This window comes from Cantharellus anzutake (assembly GCF_015039405.1).
Source record: "Cantharellus anzutake strain C23 chromosome Unknown EI90scaffold_486, whole genome shotgun sequence".
NCBI classification, from domain to species: domain Eukaryota; kingdom Fungi; phylum Basidiomycota; class Agaricomycetes; order Cantharellales; family Hydnaceae; genus Cantharellus; species Cantharellus anzutake.
The window spans coordinates 1537-25513 of record NW_024067436.1 but is presented as its reverse complement, the minus strand read 5'-3'; the positions used below and the strand labels follow the sequence as shown (position 1 = coordinate 25513).

At 49.0% G+C, this 23977-nt stretch overlaps 1 protein-coding gene across 1 annotated transcript; it reads left to right on the top strand.

Annotated features, from left to right (window-relative positions):
- Nucleotides 1-2898: 2898 nt before the first annotated feature.
- EI90DRAFT_3297843 (uncharacterized protein) lies at nucleotides 2899-5282 on the top strand. The gene is made up of 9 exons (XM_039067484.1): nucleotides 2899-3144; nucleotides 3237-3466; nucleotides 3519-3662; nucleotides 3717-3776; nucleotides 3832-3932; nucleotides 3995-4060; nucleotides 4124-4197; nucleotides 4254-4375; nucleotides 4432-5282. The coding sequence occupies exons 1-9, from the start codon at nucleotides 2973-2975 to the stop codon at nucleotides 5053-5055; spliced, it is 1593 nt and encodes a 530-aa protein (XP_038907316.1). The 5' UTR covers nucleotides 2899-2972; the 3' UTR covers nucleotides 5056-5282.
- Nucleotides 5283-23977: the final 18695 nt, after the last annotated feature.

Here is a 23977-nt window from a genome sequence, read left to right as displayed (position 1 = left end):
AAATCTTCCCACTACCACTACCGCGTCTCTCGCTGGATACGCCATATACGATAAAAAGGGCGAAATTCTTCAGCGGATTGTCCTTATCAACTATGGGGACGTACGAACTACAGATTGCTCCGCGAGGCCTGCGCTTACATTTACTGTGCCTTCTAGCATTCCTCGTACTGCTAACAACAGAACCCTTAGCACGAAATATTTTGCAGCGAGATGTGTGACAGAATCAAATGTTTTTACCTGGGGTGGGCAAGCCGTTGATAGTGATGGTATGCTGTCGTTGGGATTACCTGCGCCGAACGAGAGCGTGATAGTCTGCTCGCAGGGATGCGAAGTATTAGTCCCTAGTCCAGGCGTCGTGCTGTTAAACTTAGACGTGGGCTCGCTACCATTGCGGGGCTCTCCTGCAGGGGACACAAGTGCGAGCGTGGCGAGCCCCACCCAGACTATGTATACTGCGACCACAAGCAGAAATGAGGCTCCAATGAAGCTGCAGCCATTTGGCATCCATTTGGCTGTTGCACTTTTGTCGTCGGGGATTTTATCGTTACATGTCGTTTACGATGTTTTGGTTGCATGACTATTGGAGTTCATCTCAACAAGGGAATCAAGGGGAGATAACGTGTTATTGAAATCTGACATACTAAACAGAACCAAGTGCTGTTTGATTCCATCTGTACAAAGCGGTAGCATTCAGCTCAGAGTTTGAGTCGATGGGGACGTCACTTCCCGTAGTGGTCAGAGTTGGATGATTGAGCAGTTCTCGAGCCATGGTCCGATTGCATGCGATGTGTGGGACCAGCAAGCTGGTAAGTGATTCCGAAAGACTTTCCACCAAAGGTACACTCAGGGTGCAATGAATCAACCGCAGTGGCTAACGACAATTAACTGTATTTGTTTTCCATGCATGGAGCCTGTGGTTTGTGGATTGAATCAATATTTGCGTATTCGAAGCCAAGGATCCCGAGATTTTACCCTGGTATGAGACACGCTGCACTAGTTTCCGCATGATCTGTTTGAGAAAGATGCCTCCCGAGTTGCCGTGGAATGCCATCAAAGTAGTAATAGGGATTTTGACAGTGTTAGTGGAATCCTTATAGTTATGAAAAGGAGCACGGACTTAGCTGGGTAACGTAGTGTCGGTAGAACCAACTTTCCTAATTTGGTATACTTGACAACCGACAACGCGATTCCAATAAATGGCGGTGTCATGGCTATATATGATGTCTGGTTGCACCTTCCCAGTTTCCAAGCCGATCTTCTTGCATAATAATTGTATCTTCTAATCAGTCGCATGACATGCTGGGACATAGCGTTGTCGTGGTTAGTCTTCTCGGTGTTTTTGGTGTCCTTGCCTCACGATTGGGGCTGAAGCTTAATTGCTACATGCGACCCATCCCACAACATCTCTCAGTTCACGACAGTCAGTCAGTATGCGAGGAAGGCTGGGATCAATGTCAGAGCAACATAGTAGATCACGCGTACGCAGTGTAGGACAAAGGCCTAGGCCTAGGGTCAACACCGAGTCGGATATATCCCTGTCAACGATACGCTTGGTACATTTGAATACTGGGCCACGGCGGTAGGAAGGGCCTCATATCAGACAAAAGTGATAAGATAAAAATAAACGCTACTTGTGGAACGTAGTAGTGTAAGCGCAACAGAGAAACGGGCAAAGGGCCATGAGCCGGGTTTGTCCCGTTTGATGGGAATTCATATGGCCGTGTAATGTATTGGTGATGGGGTATGAATGTGCTTACTTAAACGGGTTGTCAAACGGAGTGGCGCCGTCACTTCCGCCATTCAAAGCCTCAGGTATTAGACGCTACACGGCAGTGCTGGCTCCGATCCTGACCTCTAAGCATGACGGAGCAACACCCGATGTTGTAAACGGCGTTTCGGATAAGGCAACCCGGTTCCCAGCGGCTCACTCGTAGCACAGATGTAAGATAGAAGCAGAAATATAACTGGTGATTTGGGGTTAATGTCCGTGCGTATATATATATATATATATATACAAAGGAATGAATAAAGAGGAAAATCTATGAGGCAACTCCTGTGCAGGCTGCGCGCTTAGTAAAACCCCTCCACATGCCGCCCGGATATCTCCGGTGACTCGCATTTCCAACACCTGAATTTCCTGAGGGTGTTGCTGGATACTGCAAATGAGCTGAACGGGGTTTTTAGTGGTAAATAGGCCCCTGGATTGCTCCGGACAGGGATGAGCATAAACATGGCAGGGAACCATCAGAATTAAAATTATTCATTTGATTTTTGTGCTAGTTCCAAGATACCTAACACCTGTTATGTCACACGGCTGCAGCACATGCATTAATAATTCCGACACATCCAGACACTGCCATCCTTTCATTGGGGGTCTAAATTGGTGTATATGGTGCACCAACAATGTTATAGCTGATATTGAGGTGAAACAGGGTCATGGTATCCCACAGTTGTACTGAACTCGAGATGAGCGCCAGGCGGCTAATGCAATACACTAACGTTATCTATCAGTAGGGCTCAAATAGCTATGGTGCACTGAGAAAGGGTCTGTATACAGTCTAATGCACAGTTACGTCGGGTCTAGTGGCCTCAATCGGCAGGTGTTTCATGGAGGGGAATTGGGGCCACAATTGGCAATTGGAAGCCCGTTCGTTCAGTAAACTCAGAATCAATTTTCATAGCGATAAGACTGAATTAAATTTGGCAAGATATAAGTAGTACAGGTAGAGGGCGTCGAGCGATGCACGCATTCATGACCTTAACTAAGCGCCCGTTCTCATAGATGAGAGTGGTCAATATTTAGTGCCCTTGGTTCACTGTTGCTCAGATCAGTTATTGATATTATACAGGATATAATATCAATAGCTGATATGCCTCCCGGCGGCTCGTTCATCCAACAACCAGCCAATCTGGTACATAATGTGAGGGGCCTCAGCCATCGCCGCACAATCTGAACTTGTCCCAGCTCCCAAATGGTGGGACTACGAACGCTGCTGCCAGCTACGCTTGGCACCCCTCTGCTCAATCTTGCTACATATACGAATTTGACTCTAAGCGTCCCTGCCAGAGCACCCGCCGGCGCCAGCGCTGTGCAGGGCAACTTTTTAGGCATCTCGATCGAGTTGAACATAGTAAACACACTGAGTGAGTTTTCGTGAGATCCAGATCCCCATACAGAGTCAAGGCCCTCATTGGTTCGGGCCTTTCGCATGTTTGTTATTTGGCGGATTTCCTAGTTGGAGAGTCGCCCGAGTCGATACCAAAGCCAGTCATCAACCTTCTTTCAGCCTTGTCGTCGCGCACCGCGCAACCGCTACGGTTACGAATCGGAGGGAACAGCGTAGATGCAGGCTCCAAATATGACCCTAATGCGAAGAAAATGATCAACTTTAACCTCAATTCCACATTCAAGGCTGTACCTAATTTACCAGTGACCTATGGACCTCAGCTCCTGACAACCCTGAAGGTCTTGCTATTTGACAGCAGTTCTAATCTTATAATTGATCACGACTTGTCAGAAACTGGGCGATGTAGTGAACGGCAGTACGAATGTACTTGGGTTGTCCCTCAGTACCCCCAAGAATGTCGCGGACATCATTAAATTCGTCTATGATTCTCAGCAAGTCTTAGGAGACTCCTTGTTATCGCTGCAGCTGGGTAACGTAAGTCCATCAGACCGTGATTCATGGTATCGAGTTTACTCTTGAGGGTTTCAGGAGCCAGATTCGTTCCCTTCCCACGGTTATCGTCCCGAGAATTATACCAGGCAGCAATATGTGAGGGACTTTTGATTTCCCTCGTCAACAGGTTCTGACTCCTGGGCCTTGTCAGTACGATGACTTTCGCACAGTAACAAGCCAATTCCAATCCTCGTCTTTTGGGAATCTTGTCTCCAAGCCGATTCTCGGTGCACCGTCCTTCTGCTGCTCTTGGTATGCTCTTCCGCGCGTCCATTTCCCAGGTTTGGCATACTGAATGCTACGTCACCGCAAAGGAACCTGGATGAATTGGTCCGAGAAGGCTTCATAGCTCAGAATGGTGGCGTTCTCAACTATGTCCTGTGCGTACATATTCCTTCATCATTGTGATAGTTGACGAATGCGGATTATGCGCTTCACTCCAGGTACCAGCATTATCCGAAGTCGTCATGTGTTCCTAACACATGGGATTTCTCGTACTTTCTCGAGCATACCAACGGTGATTTCGGTTCACTCCACTTCCTTCCATGATGCTCACTCCGTAATTGTTCATAGTGGTTCAGTTTGCTCAAATACAAGCGCCTGGGATAGCTCTAGCTCGGGCTGCAGGCAAACCTGTCATTCTCTCGGAGTTCAACTCCGTGTCATGCGGTGGGAAGCGAGGACAATCAGACACAGCAAGTGTTTCCTCGTGCTGTACATGTGTACAAGGTACTAACGTCTTGGTACGTAGTTTGGCGTTGCGATGTGGACTATAGATTTTGTCCTATCACTTGCAATCAACAATGTGACAGCGGCATACATCCACACCCGAGAAGTGGGGATCTCGTACAATTTAATCAATCCCCCCAACCCCCGCAATCCAGCTTGGAGCGTTGGCCCTCAGTATTATTCCATGTTATTCCTTGCAGAGGCGTTGAAAGGCGTGCCTGGAGACCCTTCGGGCTCAGTCATCGTCGCGGACCTAAACCTTCCCACTTCCACCACCGCGTCTCTCGCTGGATACGCCATATACGATCAGAAGGGTGAAATTCTTCAGCGGATTGTCCTTATCAACTATGGGGATATACGGACTACAGATTGCTCCGCGAGGCCGGCGTTTACATTTACTGTGCCTCCTAGCATTCTTCCTGCTTCTAACAACAGAACCCTTAGCACGAAATATTTTACAGGGGGATGTGTGACAGAGACAAATGCCAGTGTTCTTACTTGGGGTGGGCAAGCTGTTGGTGGTGATGGCATGTTGTCGTTGGGATTACCTGCGCCGAACGAGAGCGTGATAGCTTGCTCGCAAGGATGCGAAGTATCAGTCCCTAGTCCAAGCGTCGTGCTGATAAACCTAGACGGGAGCCATTGAAGGGCTCTCTTGCAGGGGACACAAGGGCGAGCGTGGCGAGTCCCACCTAGATGATCTATGCTGCGGCCACAAGCAGAAACGAAGGCTTCAATGAAGCTGTAACCATTTAGCATTCATTTGGCTCCTGCACTTTTGTCGTCAGGGATTTTATCATTACATATCGTTTATGATGTTTTGGTCGCATGATTATTGTTCGACTCAACAAATTAAAGGAATTATGGGGAGAGAACGTGTTATTGAAATCTGGCATACTAAGTGCTGTTTGATTCCGTCTGTACAAAGCTGGACGACTGAGCAGTGATCGAGCCGTGATTCGATCGCGTGCAGATGTATGGGACACTTCCCAAGGAGGCGGGGGATACCACCAAACATACACTCAGGTGCAATGAATCGAGGAAAGGAGAGAAGGGTGGAATTGGGGAAATTTCATTGGGAAATCAAGATAGCGGCGGTTTGATTAAAAGACTGTCATCATTGAAATGATACACACTATACTGGCCCATCATGATTGTCGTCCTGAGCTACCCGCTATGGTTAGCAGTCTTGTACTGACTACGACATGTAATGTAAAAGGCTCCCAACCTCGTGCTCATCCTTGCGCATTGGGCGATGCATCATGTATGACCCAGGCGAAGGAATATCACCCGGTCGGAGATAGGGAATGACCATGTTTTGGTTGCCTCCAATAGTCATATAGGAATCATAGAATCTTATAATTTCTCCCAGTCGAGTTCGCAGAGGATGAGCAATTTCCTCAGGCCCCATGTGCAGCGTGTGATCGATAAAAAGAGGGGTCATATGGAATGTGGTACGAGGGATGACGGGGACCTGCCCAGGAACCGAACCATCCGAGGGCTTATGCATATCATTCATACTTTTTAAAGGTCGAAGTTGACGCGAGGCAACATTTGATGCCTGGGAAGGGATTTGATGGAGTATAGGGACTTGCTGGGGAGGAGGAACGATGGGGGTGACAGGAGCCGGAGTATAAGGACGAGATATGGCCTTTCGCCTGGAAGAACTTTTCAACGGGGGAGCGGGCTGGCAAACCTCATTCGGAACTGTTGGAGTTACACAGTCCAAGCTCAATTCTGAGTTGAACAGACGAGCGTCGGGTTTGTATGCCCGAATTCTGGCTGGGGGGTCACGAGTATCAGAAAGGGCTCTGAGTGCGTCATTGGATCTTTCAGGGGACTGAGCGAATGCCTGGTGCAAGCTAGGTCTGGAATAGCTGAAGGCTAACTCTTCAGTTTCCTCAGACAACCGTGCAACGTTTTCGCCCGATCTCCGAAGCGGCGTGGCACCCCTCTGCGGGGCGACATCACAAGGGATGGCGGGGTTTCTAGGGGTGGCTACGGTCGGAGCAGGCCTGTCCACGTCCTCAACTGGGTTTTGGGCAGACCTTGGAGGTTGGAGAGCTAATGAGAGGCTCTTCAGAAGCCTCTGACAGTCTGCAGCCATCGCGTGGAAACACGAGGCATGCTCTTCGGGAAGTGGTGAACTTGTAGGATAGTCTTCAATAGCCTCAATCAGACGCGAAAACCCTCGAACCCATCTTGAACCACTGCACTTTTCCCACGCTTTGTTCACCGTCGGATCACTCATGCCTCGTCCCCCCGTGGCTTCGAGAAAGCGACTGTTGAAAGAGTTTCCAAAGGCTTTGGCCTTGCCCACGGTAACCTTAAGGATATCGTAAGATGAGTCGCATGGCAGTTGGGCTGCAATTGGTACTACCTCGGGTTCCGGACAAGTCGGGGCCTTGGAAATAGAAGGGGAGACAGGAGGCGCTGGAGTGGGTGAGCCTTCAGGAGAAGACTGCTCGTAAGCTTCCCATTCGGAGTCGGTGCTAGGAGTCCTTCTTCCGTCAGGAGGAGCGGATTCGGGAGCAACCTCCCAAAGGTCAAGGCTCTCTTTCGGAGAAGAAATCGGATCGCACTTGATGCTGGGGAAGGTGGGAGTGGAAGGCTGAGGTTGAGACACCCCTAAGCTCTTCGCGGTAGCCTTCGTCGTAGGGAATATGGAAAGATGCGCGGAGAGTGGTGTGGTCAGACTGGTGGTTGAATCTTTGGACGAGCGAGACAAAGCCAAGCTGGAGAAATGGGCGAATGCAGTACGAACAATCTACACAAAGGATGTTGGTCAGAAATATAGGAGGGTGACATCCGTCTCACAGTTCCGGTCGTTGCGTCGTGATCCCCGAACAGAGTGTTCATTATTTCTTTCTGCAGGTTCAAATATGCATCACGACACGGCAAAGAGTTCGACACTGAAAATATTACGTCCGCGTCGCACCCTTTGACGTTGTTTTGGCAAGTCACAACACTCAGGAACTCGTCGGCAGCCTTCTGAAGGTCCGGCGAAATAGGCGGTGCACAGACCTTCGTATTCGCCGTCTTGACACAAAGGGGAGCACTTCCGGATTTAGGACTCCCGCATAACGCATACTTCTGGAGTGGTTGTGGAACGATCAGGGACAAGCATTAAGGGTAGGAGATTAAGACTTACAGAGGAAAAATTTGGCCCTCGCTGAAGACAAGAATTACAAAGGACACTCATTTCGACAGAAGGGAAGGGGCCAGCGCGTGCCATTTGGTTCATGGAGTGGTTGAGCGCAGACAAACTTAAATACCTTTTTGAAGCAAGTTGCCACTCCCTGATTTGGTGGAAGCAGTAAATTGAGTCCCAAAGCGACGGAGTAAGGATTGGCGTTCATCACTGAGTGATATTTTTGGTAAGCTCGTGAATTCGTAAATTGTTTGAGATAAAGCAAAATTGCTCAGCATGTACTAGAGGGATGTGTGAATGTAATCGCACAAGATCATACATAGTACGCGCTCTTTCTATCTGCCGGTGTGGGAGAAGTGGAGGAATGTGGCGGTGACTCGGTGCCAAAGCGCTCTGCATGAATGAGTGGCGCAGCCACTAGAACTGGGTTTTTCGCTTTGGCAAGGGGTTTCCCAGTCCCGCGCTGTTTCTCTTCCCTTTCCATGACTAAAATGATTTTTCAATGGGATGGGCACTTCCTGGGGTCGCGTTGGGATCAGGACAACTCACCTTGTTCCCATTCACGCCATACCGCTTCATCCATTTTGTCTAATTCTTCCTTAGAAACCTTCCGGTCTCCAAAAAAGCTACTAAGGCTGGCGACTAGAGTTTCGCCGTAACTTGGGTCCGTGGGCTTGGTTGGCGACGCGCCTTGAGGCCCAGCTTCTGGCTTGCTTGCCAGAGCCATCAGCCTGGAATATTCGGAGGCATCTACACGCTCCCCAGCCTTCAAGCGACGGTGTATCCCACTCAGGATACTTTTCTGAGCAACAAGCTGTTGTTTCTCTTCGATTTGTTGCCGACGTTGATAGATGAAATGCGTAGAGATCGAACACAGGAACATGGCGCTTATAATAGGGTCTAAATTTCGATGGGCCCACATAGGGGATGACCAATGACCGAAGAGTAATTGGGGATGGGTAAATTTGCGCAAAGCCAAAAATTGTCTTGCCGTCTTTCCCACGACCACCTTGGGCGTTTGAATCGAACTGAGACTACAGGTCCCACAGGTCCCACACCTTCACCCACCTTGTGACATGGGCCAGTTGGAGCTCGTCAATGCCGGGGCCTGTGTCTGAGCAAGCGCTGATAATCTAACCAATTTTTTTGGGTGGGATTCCGTCGATACTCCACCGTGCGAAGAGGCTGCGTTCAAAACCAGTCACCGATCGTTCGATGCGACCCGTTTTGTCCTTTGCACAAATATTTGCTCTAATGGCTCGCAATCCGCATGGTTATGACAGAGTGTGAGGCTCGGCGCTACTGAAATTCTCACGAGGTTGCAGTGACCTACCGCAGTACCGTCCCTCTTGCTGGCACGTAATCGAAACTCGGCAGCTTGGATTTGATGCAAAGTGCGTTCCATCGTCTCCGAAAGATGGTTTCGATGCAAGCGAAAGCGTTTTATAGTCCTTCACGAGCGTCACTGCCGTGTTCATGAACAAGGGAATATTGAGACGCACATTATCCACCGCTTTAGCCGCTTTCTTTATATACTCTGGATACAGCTTCGAAACCTTATTCTGCTCCTTGGGACCTGGACGGTGTTCGAACGAAGTTGCCTAGTCTGCGATGGTGAAATGGGCCAACGGGTCGACCTAACTCTGCAATCCGTTTGTTCTCCACACACCACTTACGCCGCAGCTCCTGATCTGCGTTTGTGTGAATCTTGGGCATCACTACAGGAAACCCCACAAAGAGCTAACGAGGCCTATTCTTATGGAACAACAGAGCTTAATTAGGGACCTGGCCAACTGCTTTGTTCTTGGAAATCTAATTTGGTGCTGGCTTCCCGGTCCGAGACAGCGTTCTCCATTGAAGACTACAAATTGGATCTGATTTCGAAATTCACAAGGGACCTTAGCTCGCCTCGCGGAAGCTGCATGGGCAGTGAATCACGGTGCTGGTTATGCGCACCAAGGTCGCCACTCTATAAAGCTCATACGGTTCATGTTCAGCAGTAGGCAGGTTACCAGCCTCTATTAGTATAGAGTTCAGCAGCAGGCCAAGGGCAAAGGCAAAAGGAGAATGCCAGCGGCATTTCAACAATATTAAGTCAGACAAAGGAATGTTAGTGGAAAAAGCAAACTAATCTAACTAATAAATAATCGCCGAGGGTCATCTACGAGATCTGATTGGCTCGGTTTACCCCGAAGCCAGGTTTTGAACCGATTTGATTGGCTGCTCCATCTTACCTAATCGGTGCTGAGGGTCTCTAACTTGCTTGCGTCTCTGTTTCTTCTCTCCTCTCAGGCCTTTTATACGGCACGGTGTATCTGACGTCATCCTTTCACCCACACCGATCCGATTTGCTCACTTACATGCAGCGTATTACTCCGTTCACAACTCCGTCTGGTGATGTTCAGTGCATCACTGGTATCGTAGTCGATGACTGGTGAGTTAGCTCCCTGGTGCATTATATTCATTGTATATGCTGATAGCTGGATCAAAGTTGGCTCCCCTGGCTTTCTCTCATTTGCTCACTTGACCTTCGTCCTCCTATCATTGTACTGCTGCCTTCAGTTCGGTAGTGTTTTGTGTGTTTCTGGAAAGCGGAGGGTGTTGGCGACATGCTGCTATTACAGAGACATCAAACACTCTAACCACTCATGTTGTGCGAGGTGTAAAATTGCAATGGTGCATCGAAAGACTCATTTTCGACCAACATAGCGATTTCCAGATTGAATGCTCTTGGCAGTTGAGAGAACCGCTCTGCTTCCACACATCTCCCGGCCTCAGATAGCCAGGTATGATCCCCATTGGAGGGCTTAACAAAGTATGGATTAATCGTTCGATTCATGGTTCAGCCACATGACCCTGGCTGGGACAGTGAGCACTTGGCATTGAAGGTTTAAGCAGAGACCGCTGAAATAAACGCTGTATGGCTCGATGACTGAATAGAAGAGGGACGTTAAAGGTGTGAATTGTGGGCTCACTCTCAGCACCTATCATCAAATCATTGCAATCATCGTTCCATTTGCCATGTGTCTTCAGTTTTTCCGTCACCAGCATCTGTGCTTGCATGTCCTCAGGTGGCTATAGGGTTTCCAGAAGCGTCTTCCTATTTGTACCACTGTATTTAGGATTTCACTCTCAGATACAACGCAGTTCTACTCATGTCCGAAGCCAGCCGAAGGTTGGGTGGGTTCTCAGTCTGACGAAATTCTGTCATCCTCCCTTTCTGCCCCGACTGATTACACCTCCGGAGACACTACGAGAAGAAGAGAATGTGATGCCGGCATTTCTCTCATTTGAAGCGACTGTAGTGTTTTGTACTGGGATTTTGTGTGCAGTGGCACATTGTAATAGCAGTTGTTTCTCATGCTAATCAGCTCATTGTAGTTCGACTGTATCTGTCATTGCATCAGATGATGGGCGCTTATCGGCTTCGGAACAAGCCGAAGGCGGTTCGGCTAGTACTTGATAATCGGAGGCTGCAAATCAATTCAATCATGGTTCAAACCAAAATCTTCGCGGGACATGGGATGAACTTATGGTCGTAATGGTACAGTACAGCCCTATCCGGTTCCATTTCAAGAGCCATGGCGAAATGGCCTTTTACGGATATGCAGATCAGGAACGGCTCTACTATCATGACGTGTGTTCCAAATACGAGGGAAATTATGACACCGAAGGCTCATTGCACTGTAGTGCATATATGTAGCACTACAAGTTTGCCTGGTACGGTTTGCGTAGCAACGCTTTGAGGAAACCATGTAAGGCCCGTTTGCCAGAATAATGGAGTTGGGGTCGGGGACGCACTCAAACTAGAGTCTGTACGCAATTCCATCATGTGCTGCATGGCCGGATCGATGTTCAAAGAAATACATAGTCCTCTCTCATGCACGATGATGCATGTGCATGGATATGTGTAAACATTGTTATCTCTGGACGTGCTTCCATGAGGACTGCATCGTAATCTGAACTCGAACTTTCCACTGTTTGAACTATCCGGATCTGAGACGCGTTTTTGAGGCCAACACCAAGTTGAGCTATTTTTCCAAATCTCAGACTTCCTACCACCGAAACCAAACTAAAATTATACCGGTCAGCCTTGAAAAATCAAACAAGGCATGCATCGCTTCTATCATAACGTTCTTCCACCCAATGACTGCAGGACACCTGGGAGCGGCATGACAGACCTGTCGATTATTTCGCGCGCGAGTCCATCGATTCGTAACTGAGCAGGAAACTCCGATGGTGAGCCGATCGTTGAATTGTCAAAATCGAATGACGTTGGGTCCCACGTATTTAGCGCACATGCTGACTTGAATCAATCTGTCGAAACACAGTGTGATTTTTCAAAAAAGCAACATTCTCTAAATTCAACGTGGTCTATAGTCGTCACGTAAACAAGACCTGGTCCTGGACCTCTCGAAGAACTTTTTCTGTCATCATCGGATTATCTTGACTTCGAAAGGTCGCTGAGAAGATTACTAAGATGCTTTAGATGGTGTACAGAGGATGTTCATTCAGTTTCTTGCACTTTGGTCAGGCCGGAGATGTTCAAGAGGAATATTATTGCTCCTACGCGGACCAGCTGTTAAATGCAAAGCTGAACAAAGCTCCATCGTCTCATCACCCCAACCCCTTCGGGGACAAATCAAGAATTGCAAACATGGGCAAGGGGATGTCATCGCAAACTCTGATCCAAGGACGCTTGTTCCTCATCCCCCCGCTCCTGGATTGGCTGCTGAAGAGTTACACAATCCTGGGACTCTCATCGACCTGGAACGGTCTCCAGGTTGTCTCATTGTGGCATAATGGGTTGATGTATCCTGTCGCACCCCGAAGGAAACTAACTTGCTGTGAGCCTCGACCTTGCTGGAAGACCCTGACAAGGATAATGTCAAGGGGGTGTGACAGAAACCTAATTGGTGAGCAACAGCTGAGTGACATGCTGTTTGTACACCCTAGGTGCAACCCGGAGCCCGCATACCAACCCAAACAGTTTGAACCAAAGGGCCTGAGAAACCAGTGCAGCATGACTTGAGATGGTTAGGGTACTTAGGTTGCACGCACAGTGTCGGCCCCACTCATTAGAGCTTTTTGTCTTTCACATTCCTGTCCAGACTTCAGAAGTTCTCTGAAGCTTCAGTCATGTTTTTTCTGCGGCTCGGTATCTGGCCGTGTTTAGCTTCATTATCATTGACGCTGCTAGCCACTTGTATCCCAAGAGACGACCTGGATCCTGACCCCTCCAGAGTGGGGTTGTCTTTGTCAAAGATCCAGATCATGAACTGGTGAAGGCATGAGTGCTTCTTTGTTATGTTTAGACCCAAGTACAGAAAGTCTGAGTGTGAAGCGAGGGATCAAATCCCCATGTAATTTTAATCTTGAGTGTCATGCGAAAATTATAGATAAAAAGAAACTGCTTGAAGAAACTGGAAGAAACAGGCCAAAGAAACCTGTTTCTTCTTACCGAACGAAGCCTAAGAGAATAGGGCAAGCGAAGTGGCGATCGACAAAGGTCCGATATACATGGTGGAGGCCGCACAAAACTTCCAAGCTTGCTGTATAGACTTCCGCCTGGAGTCATCAAAATAAGCCGCGCGAGCTGTTAGATCAAACATTCCTTGGCAGAGAGTAGATTATGACGCCTCACAAAGACTCAGAGGAAACAACCAAACTGTACAGTCGATGCCCAGTTGGTTTTGAAATTACATTGCTTCCGGACGCCCAGCTTCCTCAAACCCTTCTTGTGAGCCATAAGACTCGAGGAAATTCCCCACATCTTCGACTAATCGTTGGCATTTACACGTCTTAGTCTGGTCTATTTTCGAAATGTCATCCGATCTCACCTGGTTACTTGTCAAAAACTGGAACTCGCACCAACGCACACGCACCACTGATGGCACTATCTTCTCACTGGAGCCTGTACAGTCAATTTCTCTCTGGACTTACGGTGATAGGGTCTGACATATACGTACCTTTAGGGCAACATTCGCAATATACAATCTCGCACGTTCTCCGGTTTGGCCAACGAAAAGGTACATCCGCAATCCCATTTTGCTCTTATAAGTGTTGCATTTAATGTGATACTCGGGTGTAGGTTTTCGACATCAAGGAGTCGAAAGGAACAGTGGAGATCCTTGCCCGCACGGACGACGCTCGCCCCAACCAGGTGAAACCCAGCTTTACTTCCACCAAGCTCCGCCGCAACGCTGGTCCAAAACATATCAAGGAGGCCATCGATGGTTATGCTGAGCGTGGATACAACCCAAGACTTAGGAAGGCAAGTCTCTCATCCTCAACTTAAATTGTGCCTTCCTAATCTCACATTTACCTGTACAGATTGCTACCCGTCGTATCGCCGCTTTGATCCGCAGCACTCATCCTCCAAAGATAGTGTCTGCTTCGGAATCCAAGAAGAAATCAACACGTCGTTCCCAGAAAACCGTGGGGAAGAAAAAGGCTGAATAAACGTTGCGATGTTGTAGCGTTACTTTATGCTTGCTTTGATTTCCCCAATATGCCATTGTTCTCTCACTCTTGTTTGGCTATAATCCTGATCTTGTGTGCGATGGACGCGCAGCGAGAGAGGGCGTGGTGACAACCCAGACAAACGCTGAATACAATCGGAACCGCACTCGAGGGTTGTAAAATCGAGCTGGTAACAAATCAGGAAATGAAAGAAACGGCAGACAGAACCAACGCAAGGATGAAGGGATACGGCGGGTGCCAGAAGGCACGAAAGGCCGATGCAAACAGAGGACGCGAAGCGAAGAGAGGGGAAGGCACAGGGGCCGATGCGTGCAGTGGGCGCAAAAGAAGGAAAGGCACGAAGCCGAAGCGTTCAGCGGAACGCGAGAGAGAGAATAAGACAACGCAGCGAAACAAGTAGAGGACGATTAGCCAGAAAACAATAAGATGATAAGAGCTACATAACGGATGTTTCCTTCTCTTACGAAAGCGCTGAGTGGTTCGCAAAACACGCGGCTCCGCGCCTAACGGTTATTGCCCCCGCCTACGTTACCGAAGCGCGGTTCTCCAAAGGACCAAGAGGCACGAAGGAGTCGTCTGGCCAACATTCCCAGGAGCCGTTTCAACTAACCCGTTTCGCCGCGGTTCTCCAACGCATCAAGAGGCATGCTTACGCGTCTGGCCAACAATGCTCGGAGCCGGCATCCGTTGCCAACAAATCCAAAATGTATACTCCCCCCGGAAACGGTGTACGAGTACCCCTAGGCGCTCCGAACCCACGCATCCATATGTTTTACTTCCCCTCTTGTACATAATTTTTGATCTTTTGATCCGTGCCCTTGGCGCCTCATTCGGGCAGCCTGCACGTGCACGTTAAATATCCAGAGCTCACACACACACACACACGGATGTCCAGCATGCGAAAAGGTATGGCGTACGCGAGGTCGGGCAGATTTGCAGGCGTGCGGTGGATGCGAGGGAAATGCTAAGGCCCGGGGGGCACAACAGTCTCGTGCCTCCATTAAATCCCAATGGGTAAGAAACTTCTGAGATTGCACTTATGGGGCTGGATTTAAGCGCCTCGTGGCTGTGTGTGTGCGTGGGAATGTAGAGGTTTTAACTTGACGCCGCTAAAGATTTATGTTCAGAGGGCCTCGCCCCGCCTCCAGTGATGGACCCGGCTCGAAGGCAACAGATGCCCCAGCTTTTAGTGAACTAACAGATACCGAGCCGTCCAACAATGCAACGTCGTGGTTCTCTGGCTATCTGCAGGACAAGTATGTACAGCTCCGAATGTCATTGTCCTAGCCCTGTAGCTAAGTAATTCGCAGTCCTTACTTCTCTGCTGGATTTGGCTTAATGGTGTGCTCAAACTGCGATGCGCACCGTCTACCACTGAACGTCATTAGGGTGTAGGAGCTGGTTTAACAGTGCTTCGAAGGGGAACCATAGGACTGGCTGGGTTGGCGCGCCGTCGGCTACTGATTTCCCTCGAGATTCCTTCGAAAGACCGCGCGTACCCATGGTTTCTTGAGTGGATGTCAATTCAAAGCAAAATGCGGCAGCAATCCCAAGGGTTAAATCTTCGTAGCCACCAGCTAAGCGTGGAAACAAGTGTAAAACAACATGATAATGGGGGCTCGGACGTTCAATTTAGCCTGGTTCCTGGGCCTGGGACTCATTATTTTAAGTATAAGGGAGCATGGATGCAAGTACGAGACCCCGAAATTCTCTTATTTATTTAGTTTTGACTTAAGTGCCTTTCTAAGGTTGTTCGTGAGCGTGACTCAAAGATGCTGGACCTAAACTCTGGGACCCCTTGGGAGACCATAACACTGACGGCCCTATCGAGGGATCGTTATTTGTTCCCGCATCTATTAGCTGAGGCCCGAGAGGCGGCCACATCAGGACAAGAGGGTAAAGTTGTAATTTACACTGCGTGGGGTGCAGAGTGGAAACAATTTGGCCAGCCCCGGCGAAAGCGCGATATTCGAAGTGTTGTCCTTGAGGATGGTATCAGCAAGCGTATCGAGGAAGATTTAATGCACTTCCTGACGCGATCGAAGTGGTATTCGGAACGTGGTAAGTCTGAGTGAAAGGATATGGTTTAACCTCACTCAAATTTACTTCGTGATGTCAGGGATCCCTTATAGACGTGGATACCTCTTGCACGGACCACCAGGAAGTGGCAAGACCTCATTCATACAAGCACTAGCTGGAAAGCTAGCCTATAGTATATGCGTGTTGAACCTCTCCCAAAGGGGGCTCATGGATGACAAGCTCAACCATCTGCTGATGAATGCACCTGAACGGAGCTTCATTTTGCTTGAGGATGTTGACGCTGCATTCAGTAAACGAGTCCAGACCTCAGAAGACGGGTATGGCAGCCAAGCGCTATTTCGATATCACCCATCTCACCACATCACAGATATCAATCATCAGTTACATTCTCTGGACTCCTTAACGCCCTAGACGGAGTGGCTTCCAGTGAAGAACGGATCATTTTCATGACCACGAACCACTTAGACCGACTTGACGCAGCACTCATACGCCCAGGGCGTGTCGACATGATGGAGTGCCTGGGCGATGCTTCCACAGAACAAGCCAAGACGTTGTTCCTCCGCTTCTATGGCAGTATTGAGGAGGATGAGAGTAGCCAACCAAAACACCATCCAGTTTCACAATCCCAAGAGATTGGTGCCCTTGCCGACGAGCTGATCCAAAAGCTGCAAGCCAGGAGGGGGGAGTCTGGTCTCAGCATGGCCTCACTTCAGGGCCACTTTATTCGACACTCAGCCAAGAGTGCGGTCGCCAACATTGAGGAGCTATTTACTAGTGTGTCCGTGCGAAATGAAAGTCCTTAATATGTATCAAGGCACGACACAGTCCCTGCGCCATCGAGAATCTGGAACATAATACAATCAGACCAATTAAGTGGAGCGCAAAGAAGACAAAGAGGGTGAGTCAGAGTTGTAGGGAGAGTTGCTTATTCAACTAGCAGTTGCAAGCGTCCTGACCAGGAGTGTTGGGTGTCTGCTTGTTAAGGTCCACACGAGTTCGTGGCGCTTGTCCTGCCCCAGCGACCCCTCTGGCCGCCGGCGGAGGATTCTTCGGGAGTTTGTGTGCTATTATTCGGCGAGATTCATAAGTACAAACGGAACTCATCGGAGAACTTGAAGCACATACCGAGCGCCTTGAACACACCTTCCACACCTTCACCAGACTTGGCAGATGTCTCAAACCACAACAAACCTTCCTCATCGGCGTACTTTTGTGCCTCCTCCGTTGTGACCTGCCTTCTTGGTTCTAGATCTGTCTTGTTGCCGCAGAGGGCTATGATGATTGAAGGATCCGCTTGGCGTTGGAGTTCGCGGATCCAAGACTTGGCTTTTTCTAATGAAGACTGGGATTCCATCAGTCATACATAGCCCAGAAAGCGGTGGGGCATCTCACAGCTTGTGTGATATCGTAAACAACAACAGCGCAGTTGGCATTTCGGTAGTACATTGGCGCCTTAGGAAATGAGTCAGGATATTGTGCGGATTTGGATCGTAACTGCTCACCAATGACTGGAGTTAGACAAACATAGCGTACTGCATTAGTAAATGAACTAGCAGCCCCCCTAACTCGATGCAACTTGCCTTGTAACGCTCCTGGCCGGCAGTATCCCTGGTTAGTGCAGGGTAAATGTGCGACCACTCACTAAAGAAACATCACAAACCATATTTCAAATTTCACCGAAGTGTTGTCGTCCAGTGGTACCACCTGTGTGAGGAAGGCGGCTGCGCACATATGCGGAAGTGAGCGGTTTAAACAACGGGCAAAGATTATAAGCACACACCTCCAATTGTACTCTCCCGGTAGTCATCGAACTGGTTCTTAACAAATCGAAGGACAAGACTGCCATTGTTGCGTGTCAGCAAGGCGGTGAGGTGTTAGGGTCCACAACAATCATGCACCTGGACTTCCCCACAGCCGATTCGCCTGTTCGGCGAAGCCTTATTAGCGCGTTGCGAAGTCCCGCATAATCTACACAACACCTTACCCAGAAGAACAAGCTTGAACGACTGTTGCGAACGATTCATGATGTGACAATTGCAAGGAGGAACGAATCACGGCTGTTTGCTTCCGAGCACCTGACACCAACTCTTTTTTCACCTCCTCAGTATCCCAACTTTCTTCTCCTGTGCTGTCCACACGTCACACGGAAGTCCTAGCACATCGAAAGACCAAAAGCTGAGCTACTCTGATAGCTGAGAGCGAAAGTCCTGCCAGACTCGTAAGAGACGCAAAGTTTTCTCAGCTCTGAAAGATAGCAGAGCTCAGCGGATCAAAGAATGCACCGACACCATCCTTATGGGAACGCTTCGTACGATGAAAGACGCCGTTCGATGTCACCTGTTCCTAGATACTCTCGTTCTGATCGTGGAGGCTACAGCTCGGGATATCGCGGTGGGTCGCGTGGCGGGGGGCGTGGCAGAGGCCGCGGCAGCCATAGCACTGGAAGTTATGATTCTGGTCCTCCAGTCTCAACTTATGATTACGAGAACAATGGTTATAATGGAAGCGACCGCTATGGCTCAACCCCATCCACATTCGGATCTTATGGTGGACCTCCACCTCCTGGTCCAGGTAGTTATAGTGCTCCTGCGCCCTATAGCAATTCTCACTACGACGACGACTGGCATGAAGGTGCGCTGAGTTCTGTTTAAGATTGTTTGTTTTTTTTTGCTTGAGAAGAAGAGGTGCAAGCATCACTTGAATGGCGTTGTCACATTCTCCTGCCTTCTATGAAGCCAACGGTGAAGATTTTGAGAGAGCATCTTCCGACTTTGAAACTCGTTAGAACTCTCGGCACTTCACACAGTTCGCCCGGGACTCTGGACCGTTTTCTACGTTACTTCGACTCTTCGAGATCATGCGAAGTCAAATGAACAGAAGGACTCATTAAGTGATCAATCATTTAGACCGTTCTCGAGGACCACCACCACCAAGACGTCGCGAAAGGGAAGATAAAGTACATGATGCTATCATTGAGGAGCGTATAAATAGAGAGAGACCTTGCCGTACTTTGTTTGTGCGAAATATTAAGGCGAGTTCCTGCTCCTGAGGCGTCTGAATACCATTTGACGCTCTTGGGATTGTGGCTGACAATCTTTTAAATCCTCCAGTATGAGTCAGATAGCAGCGCCATTCGGAGACAATTCGAGGAACATGGGCAGATACGAACATTCTTTGATCTGATCCACACTCGGGGAATGGTCTTTGTCACATACGTGAGTTTGAGCGGAGGCCATGGTCTTGAACCTATGGGACTGAGGTGGTCGTAGTATGATCTCCGAGCGGCTCAAGCCGCTAGGGCGGCAATGCAAGGCAGAGAAGTCTCCGGACGACCGGTCAGTGAAGCGGAGTCAACCATCATTGCTTCTCTGAAGCTCCCGCATGCAGATTGATGTCCACTATAGTCTTCCTCGCGGGGACGAGCGCCAGCAGCGCTGCGACCGTGAAAAGGCACAGGTAACGGCCACGGTCAAACCTCAGTTCATGACTCACTGACTGGGAAATGAAGGGTACCCTACTTGTGACACTGAGGAATTCTAATCAGGTAATAGATGAAAACGAGGTTAGACGTAAGTTCCAGCAGTTCGGCGATGTCAAAGCTGTGCGCATTGTCCCTGGTCGTTCGGAGTACGTTTGGACTTCGCCATTTCTTAAATCGTCCAACAGCTCATTCCCTTTCACCAGCCAACGCCTGGTTGAGCTCTATGACACCCGTGTAAGTTTGAACATCACCTGCGCAACCGCTTATCTTGTGATCGTGTATTCTAGGCTACAGAACAAGCCTTCGATGCTATGAGACACCAAGGATTGCAAGATGGCGTAATGGACCTTGAGTGGGCATGGGACGTCCTTGATGATCCAGTTGTCGAACAACCAGCGCCTCCGCCACGGTAAGTCCTGGCAATTCTACCTGCTATTGTCATTCTGACCTTCACTATAGTTCGACTGGAAGTTATCGAGGTTCGGAAGACTCATACAACAGAGATAGACCTTCTCGTGGTCCTCCCCGTGGTCGTGGCGGTAGAGGTGGCGGCCCTAGCGGACGCGACGATGATTACTACGACCGGCGTGATCGTGACCCTTACCCCAGCGGCGAAAGTAGCTGGGATGATGACCGTCCATATGGTGGCAGGGGTGGAGGACGAGGGCGTGGAGGGCCGCCTTCAGGATCTAGTCGTGGCGGGTATGGCCAGGATAGATATGAGAGTAGAGGTTCGTAGACCCCACCGAAATTCCCGTGTATGTTGATGACTGACGGTCCGCTCTAGACACATATGACCGCTCATATACTGCACCACCCCACCAGCGCCTGCAACTGTAAGTGACAGTTTTCAGTGTTTCCTTCAATCCAATTGAACAATCCCAGCAGGTGGACGATCGGCTAGAACAAGCACGAAAAGTACAGCAGGTTTGTATCGCTATGGATTCGTTTCTCACGAATCTTACTCGAATTTCTTCGTAGTTGCTTGCTGCTCTGAAGAACCCCCAAGACCTGGGGGCTCCTGCGCCTCCCGCCGCTCCCACAACGCCTCAAGCGGCCAATAGGGCGCCTGCCGCTAGCTTTGGTTCCCCCAACGGTCCAGCATACAACGGTGCCTACCATCCGCCGCCATCAGCAACGCAACCGTGGTCTGGTGGGCCTTACGCGTCAGCAGGTTCGGCTCCGCTTTCTGCTTTGCCATACAATGCGCCTCAGCCTTCATCGGCAGGAACAAATGCATCTCCGGCAGGTCTTCCGCCGGCTGTATTGGCACTTCTGCAGCAAACTACGCCAGCGGCTTCGACAGGCTCCATCCCTTCACTTGAATCAAGAGGGTCTTACTATCCCGGTCAACAGTCATCTTACAGTGCCCCACCACCATCCATACCTAGTTCAGTCCCACCCCCTGCTCCAGCTGCACCTGCAGGAGCGCCTGCGGCCCAAAACCCACAGGCCATGCAACAGCTCCTGGCACTTCTTGTGAGTCTACTCGATCGTTTTTGTCCACCCCAGTGAATAACTGATGACTCGCCCAGGCTGCCCAGCAAAAACGATGAAGTATATTCCCTCTCCCTGTGCGACACCTTGCTAATTCAAGCTACCAACTGGCGTTTACGTGCTATTATTTTCGAATTCTGTGGTTTGAGCAAGCTCCTTGATTGCGATTGTGTATTTATCGGATGGCTGGTGATATCTGTGCTTGCGAAGCGGGTTTAGCTAGTTGCCTAATCGGATCTGGCAGTCATTTCGTCATGTGCCTACATGATGTCATAATTGACATTAAACATCCTGTCGATCGATCCTGGCGTCCATCGCATCCATTATGGCGCCTAAATGGTTGATGGCATTGACTGAAGCGTTGCAAAAGCATCCACAATCTAGAAGTGGGTTGTGTCGGAGCCTATCTGACACCTGAATTGCTGCGAACAACTTGAATAGCATATGCGCTCTCCACAGTGGACCAAGGCATTCCACGTGTCAGATCCATCATCCATCGTTCTGTCCTCCATCTTGAGGCACCCGTCCCTTTGCTCGTCAGTACCACAGACATTCGAACGCCAAAAGTAGGGCAAATCTTGGCGTCCGATGGTAACATCGCTGAAATAGCCTGGTGGATCGAAGGCGCGTCCGAGCAATACCGCATCACAGCCCGCACCCACATCCTTCCATCCAAGAACAATCCCTTTTATGCTAACTTTCCGTTCACACGACTTTCCCCCCATTTGGACCTAGAATACGCCCAACAATGGTGGGAAGAACAACGTATTGACCATTTCAACAACAAAATGGGAGGAGTGTTACGCGCATCTTTCTGTCGTGCTACCCCCGGCGCAGACCTCCCTGGTGGGTATGACACTGCCAAGAAATGGCCTCAGGAGTTACCAAAATATGGAGAGACGGAGCATGGAACGAAGGAAGAGGGCCAAGTCCGAGAGGCATTGGGGAATTTCTCCCTATTGGTCTTGGAGCCGTTCGCTGTTGACAGGGTGGAGCTTGGTATTGTTCCGAATAGGTAAAATTCTTTTGACAATCAGGAGAATCCTCTTTTTTGAAACAAAACTATGTTAGACGTACTCAGTGGGATTTCAAGGGCGAAGTTTGGGTCGAAAAGATAGTGGTTCCCTGATTATTTTTTCTAAATGGTGTAAAGAAAGAAATGTTCATTCCCTTTGTCCTCCGTCGTTTCCTTGATCTGGGAAAGCATGAACGAAGGAAGAGACGTGGTGAGCGCACTTCAAGCCGTTCGATAAATGATATGGTTTGATTCGAAACTAATATTTATCTGTTTATGTCCGGACACCCTCTTGCCATAATGGAATAGGCGGTGAAATGCAAAGCGGTTTGGCCAATTCCTTTACTTAAACCTACCCTTTCACTGCGACCAAGAAACCTAAAATTATTTTTCCTTCAGGGAAATCCGCCCTGCACCATGCACCACCGCCCTATGCGCAATACATGAATGGAGAATAAAGGAGGAAATATTGTAATGTGGCTACGACACCTTGGCCAGTGATTCATGCGTCTAAGTCATTATTGAATTTCCAACATGCCTAGCTATACCATGCTCCCATGAGTGACCATGAGTTGGCCTGTTTCTTTTCCCCGCTTGCGTGATCCCATGCTTCCATTCTGTTTATTTACCGTACTTAATATATATGTATCGCCTCGTTCTCGAGAAGCTAGTGGGAGAACTACCACAAAAACGAGGGGACAGAATATGGCGACGAAAAGCCTGTTCTCCCCTTGTGTGCTCGGTGCATTTCGAACAATGTCTTGTATGTCTTATATGGCTACATTGGTGTTTCCCGAACTGATGACGTGCAAAACGTTCGTGTTTTGTTGTTCAAACCCCTACGCCCCAATTGACTCAGGCTGGATTCAGGATGGTTAAAATACTGAAAAAAAAAAACGTTGAACTCTTACGTTGTTTAGGTGCTCTCATGTATCCGCTTGCGAGGATTGCCATGCACTTGATAATGGCACCGCCTGTTCCATTGAGAGTCTGGAATGACGAGCATGATATTTTCTCCACTGGAGCAATATATAGTATAGGGCATACCGCCACTCAGTCAAGCTCAGATAGGGGCATTCCATTAGAATGGGAGCCAGAAGCCTCTCGATGATGGGGACCATCGTTCTGGAAAACCTTGGAACGTCCTCGAAGGAACGAGATCGAGAAAATTGGAAGGATTAGTCACTAGCCTTTCCAAAAAATGTCGGATTTCAATGTAAATAATCTAAGCATTAATTTGTCTGCCAAAATCGACAAATTCAAGGACCTATCGCCCAGCGATTCACCCAGATAAGGAGGTCCCTTTTTTTAAAAAAAAAAAACGAGCAAGATTAGCGGGCACAGCAATATGAGACCCTAGGACAAGAAGTGGAGAGTTGAGTAAGCATTGTGAAAGCAATTAACAGATCAATAGTCATGCTGCATCCCCTCCACCGCTGACGATAATATTTCGAATCCGCACATCACGCTCATTTGTCATCCAGGGTTAAGTATATGGGAAGAGGCGAGCCATTCGGCCAACTCCGCTGCAATACATGGACTCGGAAGTCATCCTCGTTGGACTACACAAAAAGAAAAGAAAAGAACTAAACACGAAAATCAGGACAACAAGGATCCAAAAATGAGAGAAAATGCAAGCCATGGCTGTTCAATAATATTAGCTCAGCTGAGACACGTGACCGCATAGAAAGGGGTTGATCGGGTCATCAGCTTATGAAGCACATGGGTCACACAGGTATAAAATCGGAGGACGAAGCAGCTCAACTCCTCCGATCCACCATCAAGGCAAACGCAAACTTTGCAAATCTAACTCTTCTCCTATCGCCATCAGTCGTAAAGTGATCCATCCACAATGGTTGCTTCTATCAAGTCGCTTGCAGAGTTCAACGAGAAGGTGCGAT